Genomic DNA, 18,950 nt, shown 5'->3' with positions numbered 1-18,950 from the left:
CAAATAGTTGTTAGGGTGGATAAAAAAAAGGAAATGAGGATATCTTGGAATTTAAATTAAGAAATTGCAGAAGAAAACAAGATTCTAATTTTTATTTTGGAAGTCACTAATGACACATGGGACACCTAAACCTTTTTCTGAGAGACTAAGAAGGAATCGCCTACAAATTATAGTTACGGTAAAAAAAAAAAGTGTATAATAAGTTGTGTTATTGTAAAAAAAATAAAATTGAGATGGTTGACTTCTCGGTGAGACTGTTGACTTTTCAGTCTTTTTTCTCGGTTTGATCTCTTGGTTTGGACTTTCGGCTTAAACTTATATATGATTTGTAGATTCTTACTTCTCTGGGTTAGGTCAACTGGATCTCTCGGTTCTTGGTCTCCTTTCACGGATGAGTGTGTATCTGAAAGATACTCAAATGCAAAGTCAGAATTGGTACTAGTTAATTATCAGATAAATTCACTCTACTTACATCTTGGGTTGATCACCTATTTATAAAATTTTCTTATTGGACTTAAAATTCATGAACTTTTACTTTTTGCACCTGATTTTTTAAACATACCATTTATGTTTTTAGCCCATTAAATGAAATTTACTATAGTAACTATTTATTTATTTAATTTTTATTTTTTGGTTAACTTTTCTGTTTTCTTGTCATCTCTCGGCTAACATCTCGGCCGTAGACCGTCCAAGTTACACTTAGAAAATTCCAATTCATAACACGTGTTAATAAAAGATTTTTTGAAAAGGGACAAAGAGATTTCCAGAAGATAGTAGAAACGTAGTCGTTTTGAGTTTGGCCATTATTGTTACCCGATTCATTACATTCACAGACCCAACCAGCCAGTCCACGCGTTAGTCACAAGTGGACAAATGGTGGAACATTTCACAGTTCAAACACTATCTTCCACTCGCTTCAATATTTTATAACAAAAACAAAAACTCAAATTAGATACAAAATCACCAAATATCACTCCCCATTAAATTAATCTGAATTCATTCATCGTAACAAAAAAAACAAATGAACAGTCAAAAGTATCACACGCAAACTTGTTCTTGTTCTTCCTATATGAATATTTTGTACAAACTTGTGCTATGGTTGCTCCACCTCACCTAATTTTTTCTTTTCAAAGTGTTGAATAATCTTCTAGTTAAAAAAAAACAGTGATGCATAACGGTTTCACCAATCACCTTAACCTAGCTGGTTCCTCTGTTATAGTTTCCAACACAGGTTTTCTTGACCTACAATAGTTCAACCTATACTGAAACCCTGAATCCACTCCTTCCAAACTCAACCTCGGAATCTCAACATCTGAGGTTTTTTCCTCTTGCTGTCCTTCACCGCCGCCGCTGTGCGGGAGAACACGCGTCTTTCCTCCGGACAGTCTCTTGACGGCGGAGCTGGCAGCCAAGTAAAGCACCGCCATGTCAGCGGCGGTGACAAGGGATTTCAGTCTCCTCATTGGGAAAAAGATGTAGACGTTCCCGAACTCCAACTCTTCGTCGGCAGCAAGAGCAGAAAACCTTCGACCAATGTGAAGAGAGCGAGAATTGACGAGAAAGTAAGTGGGGTGTTCGAGCATGAGTTCCGCAGCCTTGATAATCTCTTTGAACTGCTTCACTTCGCCGGTGGGAACGATGACTCTGGTGGCCTTGGTCGAAGGAGGCGCCAAGGTGCATGAAACGTAGTTGCCCATGACGTGGAACTGAGAAAGAGAAGGTTTTTAACGTTGGAGGAATCGAAGAATGAGGGTTTGTTTTGTGGGTGGGTTTGAAGGTGTGGTGTGGGATATATATAGAGAGAGGGAGAAAAGTCAAAGAAAAAACATCCTAAAAGTATTATTATTATTACTCTGAAATATTCACGTTGTTGTGAATTACATCGTGCGCGTGTTGGCTGGAAAAGACTTCAGAATGCGCGTTGGGTTGAAAGAAAGGAGTGAGAAGGAAGAGATGCAGTGTTTGGTGTTAACCAAATTGGTAGATATATAATAATACTTTAACTTTATGGCTGTCACTTATAAGACATAAGATTTTCACATGGACCCACCTCTCTCTTCTTCTACCAAATTTCTTCTCCTTTTCTCTGTTTTTTCCTTACAATTTTCTAATTTTATTTCATTGAAATTAGAAAAAAAAAATTCAAGTTTTATATTGTTATGTATACTTCAATCATATCAGTTTCTACTAAAATCCTGCTCTATATCTATATGTATCACTTGTTGAATTATGAAAAAAAAAATATTTCAAGAAATATCAAATAGAATTATATTATTTGGAAAAAAATTCCTTTTATTACTCAATCTGTGGTCTTTATATTGAAACAATAATTATTTACTTATATTTCGAATAGTATACAAATAACATGAAATGTTGAATGATTCATTTTTAAAAGAATATAAAGGGAGTTTAACTTGTATTCTATAAAGAAGAATCTATATTCACTGGCAGAATAAATGTGTTTACACTGTAAATCAGTCAAATATCGTAACTGCGTGACTTTCGAGACATTTTTTTATACAATTTAAGAAAGTAGTATATATATATATATATATATATATATATATATATATATATATATATATATATATTTTCCTATCTCTCACATTTAAAAAAAAAGAATAACTCATTGAGTGTCCAAAAGACGGCTCTTTAATTCATAACAATTTTACTGTTACCCAATTATGACATATATATATATATAATATAATATAATAAATAAAGATACTAAAAATGATAGGAAAAGGCCAGTAACTATATGCCGACATTTTTTTTTTTATAAAGATAAGAAGCATAACAAGTGTGAAAGAATTTCATATAGTGTGGAATTTTCAGACTCCTTTTTTTTTTCTTCTTCATTACTTGAATATTGTACGCGTGATAATTAATGTTTTGATATTAAGACTAAAAAGAAGGTTAGATTTTGTCTAATAAATTTATTTGTCTTTTCAAGATTGATTTTATTGAGGATTAGGGTTGATGAGAGTTGCATCGAATCAAATTAGCGACACATGAGTCCAAAAAAACAGATTTGAAGTTAATTATGTTTGTGTTTTGTAATGAATGAGTGAGTTAGTTAACAGCAGTGCAATTGCGAAGCAATTTCAATTAGAAGACAGGTTTTTCGTTATGGTTAGTTAGTCAACAACTCAATGCCCATCACAAACAAAACACATCACATTACCATCAATACATGTCAGTCCAAATAATTAAATTTTTGTTTAAAATTATTTTTTTTATCATTTTTAGAAAAATTAAATATATTAATTTAAATTATTTAATTGTTAAATATTTTGTTTAGATAAAAAATAAAATTGTATCAACTAATTTAGAGTTACATCAACTAAAAATAATCTTGTTTGACATAAGCCAAAAGACAACACTTATATTGACAAAAGAACCCTTCCTAATAACATCAATTAAGAAATAATACTAATTTGCATCAACATAAAAATAACTTTGATGATTTTTTTTTATCAGCAAAATAACTTTGATGATGATGATTGAAAAATGACAAAAACTAACTTTAATTTCAAATTGATAATATTTTATGACTTTAGGATATAAGATTTAAGGTTAGAATTTTACATGAGTCTAAAAAATAATAATGTTGTGTTAGTTCAATGTTGGTCCAATCTCTATATCAAAGTTAAAGTAATAATATTGTAATTAAGAATTAAAGTCAAAATGACCATATTGTAATTAAGATCATGTTTAAGAGAAGAAACACAGATTTAAGAGAGAGAGAAATATAAAAAGATTTAAATAATTTTTTTGTAAAATTTTATTTTTTTTAATGTGAAGAAATCAAGTTACTCTCCTAAATTTATACATTTTAACCTATTTTAAAATTATATATTCAAAGAACATATTTTGTCATAAAAAAAATTCTATTAAAAAAACTCACCCCTAAAATTTATCCATGCAAACAAGCATGCTTTTGGTTTTGGTGGAGAGAATTAGAGGAAATGAAAATAGAGAAAAAATAAGATTAAATGTTAAGTTGTTAGGTAAAGTTAAACTTAAATAACTGACTATTACTTTTAACATGAAGACTATCGTTATTTCTGGTTGAGGTAGTGCCAGTAACCTACTGTAAATTATACATGATTCATCCATAAATGAATGCAGAGTAAAAGTGTCTTAAACTGTAATTAAAACAAAACAAAAAAATGAACCCAACATGTTTCAATTTTGGATCTTTTTAGCAGCTTTCTGTAATAAATGGAATATGGCTGGTGAATTGGCACTGATTTCAGTCATCTTTATACATTTTTAAAGTCTAGTTTTTCTTTTCTTGAAGAGTTTGGAAATACATTGGATTTGTAAGCCGAAAACATTATTTCAAGTTCCAGAACTCTGCATGTGTTCACTCTGTAAGTTCTAAGCTGGAGAAGCATAAACTGGTAGGTAAGGGACAAACATATGTATTCTGTAAGTAAAATCATCAACATCTTTACAAAGTAAATATACCCTTCAAAAAGGCTTTTTGGTTGTCTATGTTCATGAATCTACGGATCCACTAAATCAGATTATTAAAGGTTTTGTAAGATATCTCTGATAATTCAGATGCATTTTTGGATGTTTAATTACCTTTGGTTCAATAGATATAACATTTTCCTGTGTATTTTTGTTCTGTTATTTCCATATCCCTCCAAACTTGAGAACATTTTGCTTGGAGTTAGAGTTTTCAGAATAAATGAGGAAAAACTTTAGCCTCATCTTCTCTTTGCTCTTCCATAATCTCTTCTCTGACTGGCTTTGTACTTCTTATTTTGAAGCAGAACTTCTCCTGTAACATGGTCAAGTCTTATATATCCTTGCAGTATAATCATATTGCTTGAACAGTTTGCTGATGGAACATGTATGAATTTGTTGTGATTGTTTTATTGACAAACTAATCTGTTACAAGTTACATCTTTCTTAAATAGAAAATTTCTCCTAGCTTTTCTGATTTTGTTCAGAGTACAGCATTTGATTTATAAACTTGCAACAGACATTTTGAGAAGGGTTTTTTCCCCTCTTTCTTTACACAGTTTCCTTTACAAATCTTTGATTTACATTATCTATTGGTATAATTTTAAAATTGTTCTATTTCAGAAAAAAAACTGTTTCTCTTCTCAGTTGTAATCTGTAATCTGATGCAGGGTTCTTGCTATATCAACACTCAGTTACATAATTACATAGTCATGATGAATGACCATCCATAATCTGTACTGTTTCCATGGTGCCCTTTATTCAATGTTGATCTCTATTAATGGGTGATTTTTAAACTATTGTGTTCCTATTCATTTTCTGGTTCTTTAATTTTTGAAGAGATGGAAAGAAGAGTTTTGGGGTGCATGGTATAAACGAAGGACAAGCTTTGGGGTTCCAGTGTGTGTCAGCTGTATTTGTCTCACTTTGATAAGTCCCACACTGAACAATCACTCACCAAACACATTTGCAAAAGGCAACAATAAAGATAATAATGTTTGACACTATTATTATTATTATTAGCCACTGCCTTAATTACTTCACTACAATCTCAACCCATCACTTTGTCTCTCATTTTATTATTTACAATTTCTTTCTAAACATATATTTTAGATAATTTATATACTCAATTAGTAGTTATATTTTTACTTGAATATGATAAATATAATTTATACATAATGAATTAATGTCAAAAGTTTTATTTATTTGTTTTCTCGAAGTTGAAAAATTTAAGAAAAACTCAACATTTTCTTATTAGTTATGAATCAACTTTATAAAAAAATAAGGAAATGATAAAACAATCTTTAATTTTAAACCCAAATTTTTTCATTAAAAAAAAAATATGAACAATGAATAATCTAATTTTTTTTCTCTTCAAACTCATATACGATCAAGTCAAATTAGTGTAAGGCTAAATCTTAAGATACTAGTCACTACGTTCATAAATAATAAAACATATATTTCTAACAATAAATATTATATCTTGAAAGAGTGACCAACACTATTATATTATATTCGATTAGTATTGAAAGAGTGACCAACACTATTATAAGACATTCAGTGACTAAGAATAAGTGTACTCTGAGCCGAATGTGTTATCGGTCTCTTCTTTATGATTTCTCTAGTATATATATATATTACTCCTCTTTTATGCTCCTGATGTATCTGACCTTATTTTTGACCCTCCTTCATAATAAATATTCTCCTTTATTTATATGTTGACTTTTGAGATTCCCACGATTTCTTCTTAATACGAATAAAAGCCCTTTAAAATAAGATCGACGTCAAATTCTTCAAGATGTCGTATCGGGCTCAACCCATGACCCTACAATCCCATATCTTCAAACGTAAGCTTATGAAACTAAAAAGCCTTCACCTTCTTGATCGACTCTGAAAGATTCATTAGTGTGTCACCTCGATATCAGCCCATAACCATGTAACTGTATAGGATTCGACCCATGATCCTACAAGTATAAAATTATAAAATGATAAAACTAATAAAATCATCATCAACAAAATTTAAATTATTAGTTTAATCTTTATAAAATGTAAACATATTTTTCCAATTGTTAACAATGTTAGACAAAAATCTAATATGGCTAAAACGTTACATGAACCATGAAAATTTTCAAATCAAGCGCGTCATTCTTCTTTTTCCTATGTGTAACCTCGGTTGGTTATCCTCTTATTAATCAAACTACAATTCTTATATATGTGAGTCTGTGTATTATCTTTCTCATTCATTTATACCAATGATCCATTTATACTCTTATTATGTTAGGTTTGGAAAACCATAACTTGATTTTAGGTTTAAAACATTGATTAGAAAACAATCTTTCTATTGCCGTGAAAAATGAATTAGATTCTATAAATAGATTCTCTTGATTGTTATTTTAAAAATTGTTTTTTTATGATTATTAGGAATAATGAGAATAAAAAACTTGTAATTTCCAAAATAATTTGAATAACTTGAGTTGGATTGATAACAATTATAGATTTTGATGTTGTACTTTTAAGATAATATCAAGAAGATACATGTAATAAAAACACAAATACAATTTTTATAAAACATGTTAATTGGTCATTAAAGAGTTTTTGTTAAAATTGATAATTAATTGTTGGGTTAAGATTTTTAATTTACTTTGTCAATATAACTTGGTTTTGTTCCATTTTTAGAAACTTTATAATAAAATTATGTAAATCATTGGTATATTATATCAAATACTTGTTTAAGAATAGTAAAATGGATGAGAGTGACTTGTCATTAACTAAAGAAATAAGACAAAATAAGATGAGTTAGTCCTTAAAAAAAGTCATTCCACAAATTTTTAAATTTTATTTTTTACTTATAAATATTTTACAAGAGTTTAATTAATGTTGATAAATTAAAAAGATTATTATCTTTATAGAGTAAATTATTCTATCATAATTAATATTTAAAACTGAATTTACACCGTGTTAATGATTTAAGTTAAAATATATAACTTATATCTTTCTAATAATATAATACAATAAAAAGTTAATATTTTAAATTATATTGATATTTTTAATTAAAAGAATAGGTTGACAAATTAAAACAATCAGGTTAAAAATATCAATCTAACCCACCATATTGACTTTACCATCCTAATAGTATCAATGTTAATATTATTTATTTTTAAATAAATGAATATTACAAATCAACACTAAAAACATATTATAAAAAATGTTCTAAAGATAAAAATATGAAAACACTTGCGTTTTATAGTTTAAATTAATTTAGTATTCAAACTTAAACTTACACTTAAAATCCTTTTACAGAAATTCATTCACATGCATGCCATTATTTGTATTATATTCTGTTTAAAATAAGTGGCCATGTGCGCTGGATTTAATTAAAATCAAAATGTAACGGTCACTCAAATGATTAAATTAAATTGTGAAAGGGGTATTAGGGCAAAGAAGGGGAAATCAATGATATATTTAGTGTGGACAAGTTACGTTTTTGGTTAAATTTATGTCAGATAACTGAATTTGTTGTGTTAGTTTTTGGGATATGAATCAGTAATAGTTACTATAACAATAGTATAGTAGTGAGAGGTGCATTTTGCAATTGCAGGAATCTTTGTCACCTTCTTCTTTCTTCTTCTTATTCTTCTTCAATGAGTGAGTGACTGAGTGTGTGAATGAGATGAGCAATCCCAAGGAAGAAGAACCGTTATCTAGAGCTGCAAGAGCAGCAGAAGATCTTTACCATCTTCGAGATACTTATTTTCCACCCAACTCCGATGACAGAATCTCAAAGTTGCAACACGAATCCGATCTCGCTCTTAATCTCCTCGATTCCATTCCCCCAGGTCAGTTTCTCTCCAATCCCCACATAAAAACGCTGCCTTTTACCGCTTTTCAGTAAAGGGTATCCTTCTCCCATGCTCGTTGAACAACCCTTTTGGTTTATACTACATACTCAACCGTTATAACGCGGGAGCTTTGTTTTGTTCTGTTTTTCTTTTCTGGGGTTTTGGTTGAAGATTTGAAATTCAGGTTTTTCATGTATTCTATTTCGCTTTGCTAATGTGTGCAGTGAAATTAGTCTTCCTTTCCCTCTCGGTTTGGCGATGATTGCAACCAGTCTTTTAGGTAGACATGGTCAATAGAAGCATTTAGTTGACACAGTCTACTTAGTGGACAATTGCTTAACACTGTTTTTTTTTCCTATGGGTAATCAGATGCATATATTATCTGTTCATTGTGTTAAACCAAGCATTTTTAGAAAATAAGTCTGTGTACAAACTGCTGGTACCGTGTAATAGAAGGGCAACATTACACAAGGAGGTTGAAAATGAAGAACAGTTTTCTTTTAGTTTTTAATGTAAAGGACGTGTATTAAAATTGACTCTCTCTTTTTCATTTTTAGAAGGTCTGGTAATGCAATTAGCCCTAGTGATCATTAAACTACCCGAAATATGTGAACTTTTATTGTATATGAAAGGATACTGCGTAAAGAAAGGATATCATCATGGGGATGGCGTAGTCTAAGGTGAAGAAAGCCCCAAGTACTCAACTGTATCTAACATAACTTCAACTAGTTGAGGCTTGGAGGTGTTTCTAAATATCTATATTCTGATGCTTTACAACAACTATTTAAGTCATTTCCCTTTAAGTTGGTTTGCTACGAGGATCATATGATGGCATAAATTTCTGTCTTATATTATTGCTTAGATAAATTATTTACTTCTGAATCCCTCTTAATGATTTTGACCAATAATTTTCTATCTAGTTAGCCCTCCATACTGGTTCTTTTATGGGCCTTCTCCTCACATGCCCAAACCATATAAGGTATATCACTCTACCAATTTTTTTGCAACAGGGGCTACCCACCACTTCCTAATGCTACCTTATCTTGTGTATCCACTCATCCATTGTCACATCCTCATTTTTGCAATGCAATCTTACTTTTTTGTTGGCTCTTTAACACCCAACATTCAATCCCATATAGCATTGCAGGTCTTATAGCCATGAGGTAAATTTTTCCTTTAAGCTTACTCTGTTTTCAACATTTACCTCCAAACTAGAGTTATTGTGTTGTGTCTCTTGATAAATTCCTTATAATTTGTCATACTTGTACTTAGGCAAATCCATGTCTTTCCAGCCAAGGCTTGTCTCCAATTGGCATATTCTAACTTTCCATTTGTTTCCTGTCCCAACTCTCCCACTAAGACTTTATCATGGTAGACTTCAAAAAGCATGCACCGTGTAACTAACTCTTGAATATGTACTGTGCATGCCCCAAGCCAAGATGAAAAGATAAGGGCTCAAAGTAGGTTGTTGGTGCACACTATGGTTGTAGAAAATCTTCTGTATGTTCACCTTTTACTCTATAGTTGTGACTCCATCATGCATATCTTTGATTGGCTTAAATGTGAGCAATCTTGACTTGATGTCTTTCTTTTGTTATACTGTCCATAGAATCTCTCTACGTACTCTGTCATACGTTTTTCTCCAAATAAATAAAAAAACATGTGTAGGTCTTTTTTGTTCCTCGCATATTAAGTGTTGGTAATGCTGTGATGCTTTATAGTATATGAAAAAATATGCTTTCAGAGAAACTGTTATGTTGTTCATATTGAAGATTGCATAATTGTTTTCATATTATTTTTCAATTTATTTTTCTGCCTCTGACTCAGTTACTTAGAAGATAGGATGACATCTTCCACTGTTTTGCTTTTAACAATGCTTCTGCTTATTTCTGAAAAAGTTTGTTAATAAAATTTGTTGCATGTGCCAGAACAAAGAAAATCACCTACACAACGTGCAACATTTGAATATCTTAGAGGGAAGATGTTGGATGTATTTCCTGAGTATAGGAAAGAAGCTGAGGATCATCTATCAAAAGCTGTAAGCAAGATTGAATTTTAGGTTCTTTGATTTTGTATCTTTTTCTTGATGTTTAAATGATTGTAATCGACTCTTACATGGACCAGGTTAAGTTAAATCCATCTCTTGCAGATGCTTGGCTATGTTTAGGAAATTGCATTTGGAAAAAAGGAGATTTAACTGCTGCAAAGAACTGCCTCAGTCTTGCATTAGACAAGGTATCTAGAGTATATTTTTGTGACTTCCATGATTGATGCAATCAGCTAGAGATCATTTCATACACCCTAATAATAAGTGATGGGTTAGGAACTTGTTCAATATAATTTATTAAATTTACTTCAAATCATTATTTTTACATAAGATTGGAATTCTTAGATGAACTTAGTTTAGTTGGATTTTCAAACTTAAAACTTTGCCATTTAAATTTGTTGTACGTAGGATTGTTTTTCGGCTTCTCCTCAGAGCTGTCTTTCTACTAACAGACATGCAGATAGCATTGTTATACTATTACGAACAAGCTTTTGTTTATTTCTTCTGTTTTGTTTTTGTCTCCTTGTTCACCAGGATGTTATATTTTACCAATTCCTCCTATGTATTCTTTTTGCTAATTTGAAATAATTTTTTTGTTTATAAGAAACAAAAATAGTGAAATTCAATATTCCCTTCTACTTTGTTAAATGTTGGAACTAAATAGTGAGGTAAATTCTTCTTTTTCCATTTCCAAATAAGGGCAAATGAAATATTGTTGAATCTGAATATTGATCTATTTCAAGGAATATATTTTAACTCCACTCTATTCCTGTCAGCAGTGTGCAAATAATAGTCTGCTTATTTCATTTATGATCAATGTCCTGAAAATTTTTGTGGGTATAGCAAGCATGTATTCATTTGCAGGGGTAGAAGTTGTATAAAATTTATAAAAATATATTTTAAACAGGAATGATGAGTGATATGATGAGATATGATGAGTGACAATAATTATTTGTTGTCTCTGCAGGGTCCTAACAAAAAGATTCTTTGTCAACTATCGATGCTTAAAAGAAAAATGTCTCAAGGTAAGGGATCCGTTTACATTTTTATTTTTTTGAAGATCATTTTTCATTTTTACTAACTCCTTATTGGTTTAGTCATGGTAATTTGATTTTTAACACTTGTGTATATAAAATGAAAGAGCCTTATGTTTCCACATTCTTCCTTTGTGTTGATTTTAGTCGTAATTAATTATACTGATTGGCATGGTTTTCTACTTTTACGAAGTCCAAAGCATCATGTGATCTGTATAACTTATATCACTTAATGGTGTAAGGCTATTGTGGTTGTGGTGGTGCTTAGTCTGTCATGATTTTCAAGATTTATTAATTTTTAATGATAGATACATGCAAATATCTCTGATTTTCCTGAAAAATAGGCTTAAAACCCTTCATGATGTTAGAATTGGGGAAACTGTGGACTATTTCCTCCCTGAGGAGCAAGATGTTATGATTGGTTCTAAATGTAAGAAAATATTTTATTTAGTGGTCACAAATGTGGTTATATTAACATGATAATGACACCTGAGGTTCTGGGTTGCATTGATACTTAAGCATTTAATTACTTAAGAGTATCTTCAATGCAAGAACTCAATTTTGGATTTTTTCTATTTTAGTAGGTACCTTGTCCCTACATGGGATTTAAGAATGCTCACTAAATTTACACCAGTGGTAGAACCGAACTTGACTTCTCAACTTATTTTTAGTGGTTGTCATTTTAGTTATCTACTCGTACAAGAACCCCAATTTAACTTGGGATTTTTTTTTATGGTTAATCAACAGTGGTTATAAGTTTCGCTTATAAGCAACTTCTATAAGAATTCATTTGCTCCAATGGTATTCTCAAGTTGCTTAAATTTAAGAACAAAAGCAACTACATTGGAGTTGCTCTATGTTAAGTATTTGAACAAAAACACAAGTCAGAAACAAAACTATTGCGTATTATGAAGCTCTAAAATTTTGTTATACATGATTGGATGCAAATACTTGGAAAGTTAGGGATGACAATGGAATGGTAGAGGAAAAGTGGGGCAGATACGAATGAAGGAAAGAGGGGAATGTCCAGAGAGAAAGGGGATTGTAATTTGTAAATGAACTATGTATAATAGTTATATATTCATGTATGTAACCTTGTAATTTCTTTTATTTCTTGCCACATGAATATAATAAGGGCCTTTTTGCATTTTTAAGGAGAAAAACAAGAATGGGAAATGTTAGGATCCAATTGGATCTCTTGCATTTGAAGTATGAGACTACTTCGTGTGGTTTGAAGGGCCTTGGATTCTCCAGCTACTACAGTTGGGTTTTATTGTGTGGTTCTCCATTGATTTTTATTAATTGGTATCAAAACTTAAACTCCACCTTGCCTCTCAGCTGCAAATGAGCAACGTGGGAGGTGACACTAACACATTACAATCCAGGGCTAGTGCACAAACATCCTGCATGGGCCCTGAGGCTACAAAATGTGGTGGGATGTTTAGGATCAATTGCAAGGTTTATAGGAATTCTGTCCCACATTGAAACATGTGATTCTATTGTGTGCCTTATATGGCTTTGGGCTTCCAACTATAAATAAGTAGCTTTTGTGGTATGGTTCTTCTAGATTTCTTGTTAGAAAACTGTCTAACACTGAGATTTATTGTTGTGCTTTCTATGAACTTAGGTGTGGAGAATCAAGCAGAACTGGTTGAGGAAAGCATTCAACATGCCAAGGAAGCAATCACTTTAGATGTCAAGGATGGGAGCTCTTGGTGTAAGTTCTCAAATAAGCTATTACCATGACATATTTAAAAAAGAGAAAAACACTGATTACTGAAAAGTATTTGGTCTATTCCCTGGTAGATTCACCTGTAAATATACAATCAACTCTAATTATTATGAATTGGTGATTGCTGTAAAGTTGCTAGTGATTAAGCTGTAAGTTATTTACTGAATAACCCCTTCGTTTTTCATTTATAAAAATTAATTATACCATAAACAAGGAGCAGTGTACAAATTAGATATACATGTTTTCTCTCCAACACTGTTTCCTTAAATGAACAGAGATAATTGAAATTGAATATAAGTGTTGAGATATGGCTCAGATTTTGTTATATTGCAGATTTTTAAAATATAATTTGCATTTATTATAGATTGCAAAATGGGTTGAATCCGATAGGCTAGGTAGTTTAACCCACACCGCCGTGGGCTGAAGCAGGTTGGTCCACAAACCGGCTATTTATTTATATTTTTTTAAATGTAGATGTTATTAAGTGTCTAGGCTTAGGTTCCCATTATATATATATATATATATATATATATATATATATATATATATATATATATTTAGTTTATATTTTATGAACTCAATTCTTCTAGTACTAATAGAAAAATGTATATTAAAATCAAATTTAGGCTAAGTTATTAATATATTTTAGGTCCTTTAACTAAATTTTTGGCTGACGAAGTTGTCCCTTAGAAAGGTGGATCATATTTTTAGCCACCATTAGCTGCCAGGGCAGTTCGTCCTGATCCGTTCTTAGCATGCAGGGGGTAAGGCGGACCAAACTGACCTGTTTTATCACCTCTATTATTTACCATAATAGCGAATTTTTAGGATAATACATTAATATTTTCCTTATCTTATAGCTTATCTTGTATTTGTATACTTGTGCATCCCTTTTACAGCATGAATCAATCAGAGAACACAGTTCTTGCATATCATTTTCTCTGATCTCAACTCAAGTATAAGAAACCAATTTTCTTTTGTCCTGTCTGTCCTAAGATACTATCAATGGTGTCCTTAAAAAGTGTTTATAACTGAATAGAATACATGGTACAACTTTAAATTTTCAGTATCTCTCTTTTTTGGTCCAAGTCTTGTTTGTTCTGAAATAAGATGCAATCTCTGGTCTTTTAATATCATCGATTCTCCTTGGCAGATAATCTTGGAAATGCTTGCCTTACAAGTTTTTTTGTCACTGGAGCTTGGGATCATACCAAACTTTTACATTCTTTAAAAGCATATCAAAATGCTGTGAGTATGAAGAGGGAGGATTTATAATGTGCACATGATAGAAATTTATAATGTGCATACAGTAGAAATATTTTTGGTCACTTTTGTTATACTCATTTCTACTTGGAGATTATTATTGTATGTAATATTTATTGTTGAATAGGATTGTCATTTACAAATTGGAATGGAAGACCTAATGTTTGGTTATGTACCAGGAGAAAGATGAAAGAATGAAGTCCAATCCAGATTTATATTTTAATAGTGCCACAGTACGTTGAATCTTTGATCCTTTTTCATTGTGTTCAAGTATTCATTAGAGAAGAGTTTGACTTTGAATAAGCCAGCTTACTTTTCTCATGTATTTGTCTTATCAGTTCCACCTTAATACAAAAAATAATATTTAGACCTCAGAATTATAATAGGCTAAAGTGGCTGCTAGATTTTACTGGGCATAAATAGTGTATTGTGTAGTGTTTTTTCTGTTTGTCTAAATAATTTCTTACAGGTTAACAAATATCTTGAGAACTACCAGAGGGCCCTTAGTGGATTTGAGGCTGCTGCTTTAAAGGATCCAGGTCTTAATGCTGCAGAGGAGGTTCAGAAGATAGTCAGTTTACTTGACAAGGTGGACAATCTTTTGAAGGTAATGAAATGAAAATTTTCCTTTGGCTATGTAGAAGTAATTTAAGCTAGTAATTTATTGAAGCATTATTCATAGGTTTTTTCTGTGGCTTGATATTCATGCATGGAGGATTCTTTTCATGATAGAAGCTGGTAACTTCAAGAAACATTAAAGTCCATTCTACCCTCCCTCTCCCCACGTACCAGCAATTTTTTTAACAGGTTGTAGTCAACATCTTAGAAGCTGTTGGTTTATAAATAGTTTTATTATGCACAGGGACATGTAAGAGCTAAGCGAATGACATCTTTGGCTTCATCATTGGTTGCTGTTGATTGTAAGCACTTTTCTGTGAGCTCGGTTTCAGTTTATGGTCCATCTTGAATTTTACGGAGCCTGTGCTTATAATAAACCTTTAGTTTTCTTTACTATACTGATTACTGACTTCGTTCATGTCTACTTTTTGGTGCAAGTGAAATCGCCATACAGAAGAGTTACCATAGACCTTCTATCAGAGGGTCCAAATAGAGCTCTTGCAGTAGAGGGGAAAGTTTTGTTCTCTATTAAGACTGAAGGTGTTGCTCCCCTGTAAGTCCTCTACTCTGAAATGTATCTTTAACTATATATTATCTTTTCCATAAACAGATTCTTTGAAATGTTCCATTATATTCCCAGGAATGACATTCCTGAGGTTAATATGACTGGGAATATCAAAGATGTTTGGTAAATATTTGTCATTCATTATAATGTTTTTTAAATTGATTTTGTTAAAAGTAAAAATATTAGAAAAGGTAAAATAAGACGAAGGTTGGAAGTTATACTTCGCAGACAACCAAGAGGGATGGTCATAATAAGGTTTACAGATCATTTTATGATATACAGATCATTATGATATAATTGGGGGTGAAGAGAGAAGATTTTGCAAGATCCTACTTGGCAAACGGGTTGATTATTTGAGTCACACGGAAATATAAGATTCCCACCTTTTACATTGGAATACTAAAATGGAAAATGTGTAATATAGATTCCTGGAAATGAGTCTGCTTGAGAATAATTTCTTATAGTTTGCACCAAACTTAAGAATGTTACATTCCCATACTCACATTCCTGCTAATAATTTTGTAATACTTGAAACAAAAATACTCTTGCATTTAGCGGCCTTTTCAAAACAATCCCAATTGTCTTCTTTTTTTGTTATGACACTGAGTTTAGTCACTATTGGACATTTTCGAGTAGCACATACTCCCAAGGAATTGAGTACCTCTTAAGAGAGCACCTAAGGTACACGAAAAGATTGAAAAGTAGAAAAGCACCTAATTAACAGAAAAGTATATAGTTAACCATGGACAGTGTTATCATGGCGGGCATTATTTTGAAGACATTTGTAAGTTTAAGAATTGATTTTATAGGGTCTAAATTGAAAATATGGGACCAAAATTTTAGTTTTACCCAAATAAATCCTTTCCTTATTCTTCTGGAAGTTGTCTGTTTAAATGTATTTTCCCTAATAATATATGATTATTAATATTTATTCTCTTGAGAATTGTTGATTGGAACCCGATATCTTCTTGTCATTGTGCAGATACTATTTGCTTTGTGATTCAAACCAATCCTGCTTTGTTCTCTCGATTTATGGTGTGCGTACTGATGTGGTAAGAACTGCTGCTGAAGTTTTATTCCAATTTCTCGTATTGTCTTTTTCTAAAGTAGAAATTCATTTTTCTGGCATAAATTTCAAGGGTGTTAAACCAGTTGCATGGTTACTTCTTTCTCATGTCTAGTAAGATTTCATTTTTGTGCTTTAAGCGTATGGACTTTCGTTCCATTAAGGTGTGTCCATGAAATCGTCTTGTGCTGAGACTGTTGATAACCATTTACATTAAAAGGGATAAAAGAAATGACCAAATGATCATATACAATGAAGTCTGCAGCTTTACTAGTGCTGATATAGATCTCATCCAATTATATTGATTATTGTTTTATTTGTTCTCTCCTCTCTATTTAAGTGAGTACTTTATTTACTGAATAATATTTTGGCCTAGTTGTGCTATGCTTCATTAATTGATTAGTTATTTTAGAGTTAATTGAGCCCTTATCACCCAGATTAAAGAAGGAGATCAGCTAACAATGCTTGATCCTTATTTTCGTGATGTTGATTTGTCGTGGAATGCCAAGGTACGGTTTCTTCAAAGATATTCTTGATTTAATGCCATGATTTGGTAATTCCTCAATGTCTTTGTAATAGAACAATGCAGTCTGATTAAGGATTTACCTCATTTTTATGTATATTTTACAACAGCATTACCAGTTCAAGTCTATACGCCTGGATTTCTATGAACAAGTGCTTGTAAATGGAAAAGCTTTGACTCCTCAACAAGCTGTTCGTACGTCAATATATGCTCAACATAAACCCTGAAAAGGCCACTATGAAATTAGTTGAGTTCTACTTGTCTTCTGGCTGTTGGTGTTGGATGCTATATTCATTGAGTAAATAGATTAGTTGGTACATTTATACATGTGAATTCTGGCCGAAGTCATGGGTCACAATCAGATAATAGGAAAAGAAGAAACCTGAGAGGAAAGTTTTACGTTTGGCTTTCTATTTTGTCCATCAAGCTTTTACATCTGTTGAATATGATAGTTTGAAGATTCTTCTGTTATGTTTCCGATACTTTCAACAGCATGTTCATGTAAAAATCTTGTTTGTTGTATCAAACTCAATCTTGCAAATGCATCATCTTTTTCACACTTCTTTATCTTGGCAAGAAAAATGAAGGGGATAATAATGAAATGCTTAGAAACTTGTCAACTTCATATCCAAACAATCTTGCGTGCGATCATTAGCATACTTTTAATGCAGGGCACCTTCTTGCTAATGTCAAACGGTCCACTGAAAGAGTAATGGTTTCACATTCTTTAGCAAAAGGGTTTAATTTATTTGTAGTGGTTGTGAATAATGTAAAACATTCTTTCCCATTACTCTTTCATCATAAGCAATGGCCTTGATTAAGGAAGCTCAAGCTAAGCAAGAATCGGTGAAATAAAAGAATAAATACAGTAGGAAGGTGTATAAGACCATGTAAAAATTCAATTTTGAATATATAGGAATTTGAGTATGTTATACCAGGCGAACAAGATGATGATGATGATGGTGGTGGAATTATTGATAAAATAGTTCTGAATAATTAATTTGGTGATATACACTTATAAGAATATACGAGATCTAAAGAAAGTAGGGATTGGGTGATGCCAAATTTACCATATAAAAATGGAGTTGACCTCAGTGTTGAGACTCCTAGTGTTGGCTGGTTATTTTCTTTCTTTATAATTATAAAATTCTTTGTAATCTCTTATTATAATTATAAAACTTGAATAAGTGATTTTACATCATAAAAGTTATAAAAATAGTATAAAAGATTAGTAATTTACTACATTAAATTGCTGTAAAAGCTTTACCTTACTCTCAAAACTTCTATGGACGACCTTATTGCCCTAAACAATTCCTGCCAAGAAGATTTATCCAATTGCAAAGTCCTACATATACATCAACATTTGAGAACTAATTAACCACTGAAGTCCAACATCCACCTCCTCATTTCATTATTTATATTTAATTAAAAAAAATAGTCCCCCTTTTTAACCTCATATCATCTAATCATCATTCCATGCATAGATAAGTAACATTAAATCAACTCAATTTTGCTATATAATAAACCAATTTTATTATTATATATAATTAAATCATAAAGGTTATGAAAAATATTGAAACTTATTTTAAACATCAATAAATATATATATATATATATATATTATATATATTATAAGTTAAAATTAATATATACAAGTTAAAAATTAAAAAACTTAATTATATAAAATAATTTTTGTAATCAGTTTTATACATAAATTATTTTTATTTGTGTAATTCATTTTCATTTTTTAATATTTTTCCCTAAGAGTCTTTATAAAAAAAATTACC

At 31.1% G+C, this 18,950-nt stretch overlaps 2 protein-coding genes across 3 annotated transcripts; one reads left to right on the top strand and one right to left on the bottom strand.

The window, feature by feature from the left end:
- Window positions 1–960: 960 nt before the first annotated feature.
- LOC137828486 (uncharacterized) lies at window positions 961–1,785 on the bottom strand. Its single transcript, XM_068635095.2, has one exon. The coding sequence runs from the start codon at window positions 1,695–1,697 to the stop codon at window positions 1,188–1,190; it is 510 nt and encodes a 169-aa protein (XP_068491196.1). The 5' UTR covers window positions 1,698–1,785; the 3' UTR covers window positions 961–1,187.
- A 6,063-nt stretch (window positions 1,786–7,848) lies between these two features.
- On the top strand, window positions 7,849–17,722 carry LOC137828093 (uncharacterized). 2 transcript variants are annotated; one of them, XR_016523083.1, is made up of 14 exons: window positions 7,910–8,312; window positions 10,244–10,353; window positions 10,440–10,550; window positions 11,330–11,387; window positions 13,024–13,113; window positions 14,282–14,376; window positions 14,571–14,624; window positions 14,861–14,998; window positions 15,074–15,129; window positions 15,254–15,311; window positions 15,448–15,562; window positions 16,557–16,626; window positions 17,078–17,149; window positions 17,274–17,722. XR_016523083.1 is itself a non-coding variant. In XM_068634517.2 (13 exons), exons 1-13 carry the CDS (start codon window positions 8,147–8,149, stop codon window positions 17,388–17,390), a joined length of 1,254 nt encoding a protein of 417 aa, XP_068490618.1. In that variant the 5' UTR covers window positions 7,849–8,146; the 3' UTR covers window positions 17,391–17,722. The 2 variants fall into 2 exon arrangements, 1 of the variants encoding a protein (XP_068490618.1); XM_068634517.2 differs by lacking the exon at window positions 15,074–15,129 and having other exon boundaries at window positions 7,849–8,312.
- Window positions 17,723–18,950: the final 1,228 nt, after the last annotated feature.

This window comes from Phaseolus vulgaris, chromosome 7, assembly GCF_051622355.1.
Source record: "Phaseolus vulgaris cultivar YP4 chromosome 7, ASM5162235v1, whole genome shotgun sequence".
NCBI classification, from domain to species: domain Eukaryota; kingdom Viridiplantae; phylum Streptophyta; class Magnoliopsida; order Fabales; family Fabaceae; genus Phaseolus; species Phaseolus vulgaris.
The sequence above is the reverse complement of the archived record's forward strand: the minus strand, read 5'-3'. Positions and strand labels throughout refer to the sequence as shown.